The following is a 9032-nucleotide window of genomic DNA, read 5'->3' as shown; positions in this document are numbered from 1 at the left end:
TGGGAAGGACCATTGGCAAACTGATGCAGAGAGCAAGGTGTCAGTGAACTTTCCAAAGAGGCTGTGATTATACCCCATGGGTATATTCCTGTGAGTTTTAACAGGCAGTGCTGGAAGCCAAATGTTGCTACCTGCCACAAGGCCTGCACACTCTCATCCTACCAGCAGAGAATTCCCTGGGGCCTGTCAGGAATGTCCAGTCCCAACTTCTGCCTCCCTTCCTGCTTGGAACTTTCATGGGTGGTGGTGAGGGTGTCTAAAGAAGCTGTTCTATCCCTGGAAGTATTCAAGGCCGGATGGGATGGGGTTTTGAGCATCCTGCTCTAGAGTAAGATATTCAGGCAGGGGAGTTGAAACTAGATAATCTTTATAATCCCTTCCAACCCAAAGAAGATGATGCTACATTACCCCTCCACTGTCCACACCCTAAGGCCACTGTTACCAAAACACTGAACCAGCTGCTCTGTGACATCAGCCCTGGGGCCAAAGGCACTGCATTAGTTGGTGGCTGCACTGAATGAGCCTTCACTCCCTGCAGCACATGCCAAGGCAGTGATGCATTTGCTGTGCCTCCTTGTCCTACTGGCCATGTGCAGGTCTGTGCTCAGCACATGGCATACCTGCGGGTAAGTGGCCTCAGGCTCTTGGATGTAGTTTAGACAACATTTGAGAGGTGTTCCCCGTCCCCTCTGGCCACACTACAGTTTTGTGAGCTCCACACAGGAGCTTCAATTTCTTGACAGTACCCAAGCTGCAGCACAACTTTCTATGGAGGCGCAAGAAGAAACAGGAGTGGACAGACACGTGCCCCTGGCTCTGCTGTCCATGCAAACAATGCCATGTGGGGAGGGAAGTTGGCTGACCTTCAACCTGAGCAGCAGCAAGCCATCAAGCAATGACTTTCTGTTTGCAGAGGGACCTGTGGTCTCTGGCCCATGGCTGCTTCCTATGGCCCCATGGCTTATGACTTTGACCCCATGGCTCCAGACTATGGTGAAGTGAACATCACTGGTGGCACAGATGTCCAGCCAGGAGCCTGGGCCGGGATTGTCAGCATCCAGGATCCCTGGAAACCAGGCACAGGGCACATCTGTGGAGGGTCCCTCATCAGCACAGAGTGGGTCCTCACAGCTGCCCACTGCTTCATCAACGCCAGGTAGGGAGCAGCAGGGAATGGGTCTATCTCCACTACACCAGCAGGTACCCTGTTGGCAGCACCATGGGCTACTCCCATCTTGTTACCCTGCATTATGTCCAATGTCTGTGCACTGCAGACCCCAGTTGAGAGACTACTCAAGAGAACACTCTGTGATCTTGCCACTGCTTCCTAGAAGCCTCTAGGTCAACGTTCTCGGAGCCTAAGTTATGCTAGAGCAGTCATACATACTGCTTTCTTCTCTGACTTGAAAAGCAGAGGACAGGGAACTCCTGTGCTGCTGCAGCACATGGCTCTGCTCCCTCTCACCTCCTTCTCCATGTCCTTCTTAGGAACACCAGCACATGGCATGTGGTGGCTGGGGCCACCCGGTTGACCCAGCTGGGCCCTGAGGTGCAAGTGCGCCACATTAAGCAGCTGCGGGTTCATGAACACTATATTCCTGGTGAGGAAAGGAACAACATTGCCTTGCTGAAATTGGACCAGCCTGTCGTGTGCAACCACTACGTACAGCTGGGCTGTGTGCCTGACACCACACTGAAAGTGTTGGAGCTGGAAGCCTGTTACATTGCTGGCTGGGGTATTACTGCTACAAGAGGTGGGTTCACAAAAGGGACACATGCCCTGAGGGCAGACTTGGCACTAGGGAAATGGGTTGGGCTTCCCAACAGCAGAGGCCAAAGCCAGAGTCAGGCTGTAGGATGTCTGCCTCTGGAGTGGTAGTCCTGGACCACTCCCCAAAGCCAGACAGAAGGGGGAAAGCACAGCAACATGCTATTTGCCTCGGGAACCCCAGGGAAGCCCTAGGGAAGGGATTCATCCCTCAGCAAGAGAGGGGAATGGCCAAAGAACTGCTGTATGCTCATTTCTTTCTGTGCTCACAGCTCAAAGACCAAGTGATGTGCTGCAGGAGGCCAAGATCCACCTCATTGATGTCCAGCTCTGTAACAGCAGCCTCTGGTATACAGGGGCCATCCACACTCAACATCTGTGTGCTGGTTACTCAGTGGGTGGCATCAACCCCTGCCAGGTAGGAGCATGAGATAAGCCACTCAGCCCCCAGCAGCACGGGCAGCCTGAGCAGCACCACCCCAACACAGCCCAGGTCCTGCTTTGTGGCCAGTCACTCACAGCCTCAGCTGCCCACCACTGATAGGGCTTCCTTCCCCTTTCCCATGTGCAGGTCCTTCCCCAGTGCCCTCATTGTCCCAGAGGCATTACACCCAGAAAGCACATCTAGCGCTCTTGGCTGTTCAGAGGTTTAGATGCTAACCCTGGAACATCCATGCTCTGCACATCCGCGATTACTGTGCAGAGACAAGAGACAGCCCTACCGTACATGCCCCTCACCTGCTCCCAGCCAAGGTTCTGGAGGCTCAAGCACCTGGGCTGAGACTTTCTCTACCAGGAATACAGCTCTGTCAAGGGCTGTGAGAGAGGAGATAGCTCTAGTGCTGGCAGCAGCTACCCAATATTACCTTATTCCTCTCTTGCTCCACTGCAGGGTGACAGTGGTGGTCCTCTGGTGTGCAAAGATAACAATGCTGCCTTCTTCTGGCTCATTGGTGTGGCCAGCTGGGTGAAAGACTGTGCAGGAGCAAACCAGCCTGGTGTCTACACCTCCGTTCAGCACTTCTATGACTGGATCCTGGTCCAGATAGACCCACAGACAGAGAGAAGGGCATCAAGACATTCTATGACTGCCCTAACTCCCCCTCAGAAGCAAAGACCAACACCAACACCATTGGACAGGTTTAGCTCCTCTCCATTTTCACTCCAGAAGATGGTGGGATTTTTTACTCAGGCACAGGAGCTCCTTCAGGTCTTAAGGAGAAAACTGGCTAAAGAAGCAGGATGAACAGGATCCAGTGCAGGCTGCAGTGGACCATGACCATTTTCTTTAGGGGCAATATCTGCTGATCCAAAGGCAGCCTCAGTGTCTAAGGCCTGCCCTATTCTGCTCTTGCATACAAATCCTGAACCTCACTTAGTTGTGGAAATAAAGTCGTCTGGTTTCACTGTTAACCATGTTTGCAGTTCCATTCAGTCTCCCATGCCAGGCAAGGATTTCCACACCTGGTACATGCAAAATCAGGCTGAGGACAGACATCAGGCTCAACAGAAAATAATCAGTCCAAAGGACTGAAACTCTGCTTGGTCAGAGAAGAGGGCAAGGGTGCAGTAGAAGAAGGGAATATAGCTCATAGAGCAACGAGATCCTAGAAACAGCACTTGGAAGTCTAAAGTGTCCTAGGCTGCCTACTGGTGGGATAAGTCTGTGTTTATGCACAGTGCACTAGGGAAAAAATTGACTCTTTCATGGAGACATGGTTCGTAGAAAGACCCAAGCTTTGCACCAAGGACTGGGTAAGGAACTTGACATCCAGTCACAGTTACTACATGGATAAATTTCAATTTCTATACTGTTATTTGAGGAACATGCTGTGCTTACGACTATAGAGAGTGAAGGTGTGTTCCTGTTTCACTAGAAAACATGCAATCCAGATCGCCTGGAAAAGCAGAGATGGACTGGACTGTGCTCATATTCATGGAAGGGATGGTTATGGATACTTGGGTGCTAGTAAAGGCATTGCTGTGTCTCTGTCAACCTGGTTTGTTGTTCACAGTAGCTGTGTAAGTCTCTGTGTCTGTTTCTCTGTCAGTGTACCTTGCTCTCCAGAATGCACACAAGCACAGACACACAGTTTTGTCCTTTAGGAAGCAGAGCTATACCTAACAAATAGTTCAGAGCTATCAGCTACCACAGACACTACTCATCTCTGATGTTAATTCCAAACATGAATTATCGTACCGGCCAGGCAAAGTTTATCCATCTCAAGAAGTCTCATCGTATATAAGTCAAGTTGAGAAATCCTTGTTATTGTTGTGAAATGCAGAATGAGTAACAAATTGCCATTATTATGGTAATGATATCATAACTAGTGGTTCTTAAGTAAAATATTAACTTTGAGTAATAGAAGAACTATAGGGCTGAATAGCGCTGAGTTTTCATTCCTATTTGTTATCTATGCACTGAGAAAGAAAATTCCTTTAGGAAAATTATGACTTTTCAAGAGCTTGCATTTCTTAGCAGCTCTCACCTTCCTTTCAGTCTCATAAATACATGCAGTGTGAGTTGTGAAAAAACATGATGACAATCATTTTCCTAAAGCAGACTGATATGATTGCTCTAACATTTTTATTGCAGTAGAAGGATGGAAAATTTCAAGCAGAAAAAAAATAAATCTAATAATCTATTCAGAGGAACCATAAGCCACCATTATCCAGCAGTATCACTGAGATGACTCTATAATGCAAAATCCATAGCAGTAAGAGTGATACCAGACTCCATTTTCCTTAAGAAACTGCATTTGCACTATAAACACTCTGCACATCTTTTTGAGGATATCTTATTACCACAGGAGATAACGATCAACACTTCATACCTTCTTCTTTTTTGAAATGATACTAAACAGTAAGTTGCAGACTAAAACTACTAAGAAATCATTCACTTGCCAGAGATGATTGTTCCTTGCAGCTTGATGATTTTTGTGTGTTTCCCACAGTATATTTTCTTATATTATATACTTACATAATGGCATTTCTGTTGGACATGAGGAACAGTATGTAAATACATGCCCTTCTGTTGTAATTTGAACCCCTGGGCACTGTGTTAGTGTGGTGGTTTGACCGGAAATGGGATTTCTGGGATGCTGTAGTCAAACTAATGGGTGCTCAGATTTCAATATTGGCACCTGATGTGGCCATTGGGACATTTGGATCTGCCTCTGAGAACACAGCGTTAAACGCAGGGCTCCCCCCTGAAAGGGAAAGCCACGCGGCCTGGGAGAGGTGGGCCTGACCCTGAGGGGCCCAAGGGTGGAAGCATCCAAGAACTACTGAGAGGTATTCCCCCCCACTTCTGGGAGACAGACAGAGAGAGAAACAGAGCCGTGCCTGGGAGTTACCTTGAAACTTGATAAACATGTGCAGCAGCAGGTAGCACAGTTCAGAAGGAGGAAAGAGGGGGAAGGAGGCAGAGGAGGCAGCGATGTGTCCAGCCGCTTGTGGGGACTTTTAACCCCTTTGTGGACAATGAAAACTTTACAGAACATTAACCCTTCCTAGAAGAGTGATGAAGGTCTGGGCAGAGAGAGAGATGTGGGAGGAATGGAGAAGGTGGAGTGGCATTTTTGCTGGACTCTTTTTTTTTTTGTATAGCCATGGACTGTTTCCTTCTAATACAGAGAACTGCTTCCAGGGGGGGCAATGCCTCAGAACCAGGAGGGTTCAGTGTGGGTACCCCTCAGCCCCAGGGGGTGCAAAAAATGTGAGGGGGAGAGGTGCCCCAAGGAGAGACTGTGCCTTTTTGGAAGGAGACAAGGCATCCTTAAAAGGACCCTAGAAGCAGCCCTGGTCCATGCGCAGTGGTGAGAGCACTGGGCATGGAAGGAAGATGGCTTCCTTCTCCTCTTGGACTCCTTCTCCTCTTGATGAATGGAGGATTGAGTATTCTAAAGGGTGGTGCCGGACCAAGAGTTGGTGATTTGGGCGATGTATTGTATTGGAATTTGGTGGGGGGAGGAGGAAAATGCTTTTGTAAGGTTTTAATTTTCCTTGTGTGTTTTTATCTTTCCTTGTAGTTTAGTTATTTTCTTGTAGTTTAGCTAATAAAGTTTTCTTTATTTCTAAGTAGGAGCCTGCTTTGCTTATTCCTGGTCACATCTCACAGCAGACACCAGGGAGAGGGTATTCTCATGGGGGCACTGGCATTGTGCCAGTGCCAAACCATGACATGTTAGTAATTATATTTTCTTTATCCACTGTTGTTTTATAGCTTTCTTCAAAATTAATTCTTTCCCCAATTTCTTTAGGGAATCTTACTTCAAGCATGGTCTCTACTAAATACTGTTAATTTAAACAACCAGACCTGAATCATAAGAAAGGTTAAAGACAAAGCATGAGTGCAGTAAGATTTATTATTTTTACTCTCACACTACATTTGCCTGTGCTCTTGGGCAAGTCTCTGAACCGCCTTTCTAGGGTGTTTTCTAGGGTATTGTTGTATACATACTTAGCCGCAGGACGAAACACAGCACTAGCTGCTGAGAATGAAATCCCAGCCAAAAACTGGGACAAATGCACTATATGAATTATCTGTTCTTGCAAGAGTGAACAGTGGGAATTCAGAACTGGAACTTAAAATAGTATTAATTTTAGGCACAAAACTACCATGTTTTAGAGAAAAAAACCTGCAAAGAAACAAAACATGCTACATCCTTCAGTAACCCACACTGATAATAAACATGCTCAAAAATCAAGCAGTTTGAACCAGACTATTTCGTGCCATGACATATTTGCAATCTGAGATGCCTATATACTTTCACTGCACAACCAGTATCAAAAGAGGCCTCTAAGTTTTACAGTGCTTCTGGTACAGGCCCGTAGCAAATGGCAGGGCTGAGGAGTAATGTGCTCTGTTGATATGTGAATGGTGATACAGAGCCAGAAAATAAAGACATAGAGTGAGGAGATAAGAAATTCAGAGTAAAACCAAGAATGAGATACTTTTTTAAGAAAAGTGTCTTATTTCTGAAATTACAAACTCTCATTTACACAGAACAAGACAATAACCAGAAAAAATCCCTGGTTTAAATGTTCCTTGTACTGAAAAATTGTATTTAGCACTTGTGGACTGACATACATTTTCCTTTCTGAAATGTCCTGCTGTTCGTGTTAGCATCTTTTTCTAAAACTACAGTGACCTTATTTCCTTACTGATGGATCTTTACCAATGGCAGGATCCCATGGGGTATTCTACTGTCCCGTAGTTAATTTGAATGTCTTTGCACAGTGGCTACAGGTATGGTCCCTGATGATTATCTTTTCTAATCCCATCTTCACAGAATCACAGAATCGGCTAGGTTGGAAAAGACCTTTGAGATCATCGTGTCCAACCTATGACTGAACACCACTTTGTCCACTAGACCATGGCACAGAGTGCCACATCCAGTCTTTCCTTAACACCTCCATGGATGGTGACTCCCCCACATCCCTGGGCAGCCCATTCCAATTCACAATCACCCTTTCTGTGAATAAATGCCTCCTGATGTCCTCCCTCCCCAACCTAAACCTCCCCTGGCACAGTATAAGACTCTGTCCTCTAACCCTGTCACTGGTTGCCAGGGAAAAGAGCCCAACCCATATCTGGCTACACTCTCCCTTTGGGGAGGTATAGAGAGGGATGAGGTCCCCCCTGACCCTCCTAAATAACCACAGCTCTTGCAGCTGCTTCTCATAGGACCTGTGCTCCAGAACCTTCACCAGCTTCATTGCCTTTCTCTGGACATGCTCCAGCATCTCAATGTCCTTCCTAAATTGAAGGCCCAAGAACTGGACACAAGATTTGAGGTGCAGCCTCACCAGTGCCAAGTACAGGGGGTCAATCCGTGCCCTGCTCCTGCTGGCCACACCATTGCTGGCACAGGCCAGGGTGCCATTGGCCTTCTTGGCCACCTGGGCACTGCTGGCTCACGCTCAGCTGCTGTCAGTCAGTATCCCCAGGTTCCTTTCTGCCTGACCACTGCCCAGCCACTCCCTCCCCTGCCTGGAGCTCTGCCTGGGGTTGTTGTGGCCAAAGTGTAAGACCCAGAACTTGGTCTTGCTGAACCTCATACTGCTGGATTCAGCCCTTTGATCCAGCCTGTCCAGGTCCTCCTGCAGAGCCCACTATACTCCAGCTGATCAACACTCTCCTCCAACTTGGTGTCATCTGAATTTGCCTGTGGTGGACCCTAACAACTCAGCAGCTATGATATTGCAGTTTTCCTTATAAGAGGAGATGTGATATCTTGTAATATTATCAAGGGGGGAACATCTTTAAACTAAAACGGGGTAGGTCTAGATGAGACATTAGGAAGAAATTCTTTACTGTGAAGTTGGTGAGACACTGGAACAGGTTGCTTAGAGAAGCTGTGGATGTCCCATCCCTGGAAGTATTCAAGGCCAGGATGGATGAACCTTTGAGAAACCTGGGGTATAGTAGAAGTGGGGATGGACTAGATGGGTCCCTATCAACACAAGCCATTTTATGACTCTATGAATGTGATTAAAACTTCCAACATTACGCATTTCCTCCTATCCAAATAGTAACAGATATTAAAATGTTTTAAAAAAATCTTTGTACACTTCTAGCAAAAGGGAATTACATTAGGGAGAAGAATAAGTATTTGTTGTAATCTCACAATTTAAGCAATTTAATATTTCCTACTTTTTCTAATCCCGTTTCCAGGACGGAAATCATGGCAAAAAGATAGAGAAGGATGTGGGCATTGGGGTTTTGGAGGTACAGGGAAAGGAGCAGGTAGGGAATCAGGCGCTGCAGAGTGATTTCAGCCAATGATAGCTCTTTGGGGGCACAAACCAAAGTGCCAGTACTGAAAAACAGGCTATCATTCCCCAGGGAATGGGTCTCTGGGGGGTAGCTGGACAAGCTGCCTCCAGAGAGTCTTGGAATGGCATTGACTCAGCAGGAGCGGAGGGAGTTGCAGGGAGGACAGGAACACCAAGGATGACTGAAGCACTGGGAGGGCACTTGACTGGGACAGAAGGGGGAACCCTCATGCTAAGGACCTGCACTCCTTTCAGGGACAGGGTGACATCTATTGAGGGGACAGGGTTGGCAGGAGTGCTGGGCTCCCATGGCCCTGAGGATTCCACCAAGCCCTGTTCCCCCAAAAGTGGGGGTTGTGACAGCTCTGGGGCTCCTGAAAAGCTCAGGAGCCCCCTCTCTGGTCCCAAAGAGGGGTATCCCAGAGAGAGGGATGAGGTAACACAGACCTGAGGGTCCCGATGAGCCCAGCTATCCCCCTCAAAA

General features: G+C 47.4%; 1 protein-coding gene across 1 annotated transcript; it reads left to right on the top strand.

Moving 5' to 3' along the window:
- Positions 1-588: 588 nt before the first annotated feature.
- On the top strand, positions 589-3014 carry LOC132087057 (acrosin-like). The gene is made up of 5 exons (XM_059493085.1): positions 589-626; positions 914-1156; positions 1489-1754; positions 2041-2186; positions 2661-3014. Exons 1-5 carry the CDS (start codon positions 589-591, stop codon positions 3012-3014), a joined length of 1047 nt encoding a protein of 348 aa, XP_059349068.1.
- The last annotated feature ends 6018 nt before the right edge of the window (positions 3015-9032 follow it).

This window comes from Ammospiza nelsoni, chromosome Z (genome assembly GCF_027579445.1).
Source record: "Ammospiza nelsoni isolate bAmmNel1 chromosome Z, bAmmNel1.pri, whole genome shotgun sequence".
Classification (NCBI taxonomy): Eukaryota; Metazoa; Chordata; class Aves; order Passeriformes; family Passerellidae; genus Ammospiza; species Ammospiza nelsoni.
This window is presented reverse-complemented; position numbering and strand designations above follow the sequence as displayed.

What these genes read in the sequence shown, in the direction of transcription:
- LOC132087057 (XM_059493085.1), top strand. Translation starts at nt 589, where the DNA reads ATGTGCAGGTCTGTGCTCAGCACATGGCATACCTGCGG. An exon ending in AGCACATGGCATACCTGCGG is followed by an intron (nt 627 to 913) that starts GTAAGTGGCCTC and finishes TTCTGTTTGCAG; the next exon opens with AGGGACCTGTGGTCTCTGGC. An exon ending in GGGTATTACTGCTACAAGAG is followed by an intron (nt 1,755 to 2,040) that starts GTGGGTTCACAA and finishes CTGTGCTCACAG; the next exon opens with CTCAAAGACCAAGTGATGTG.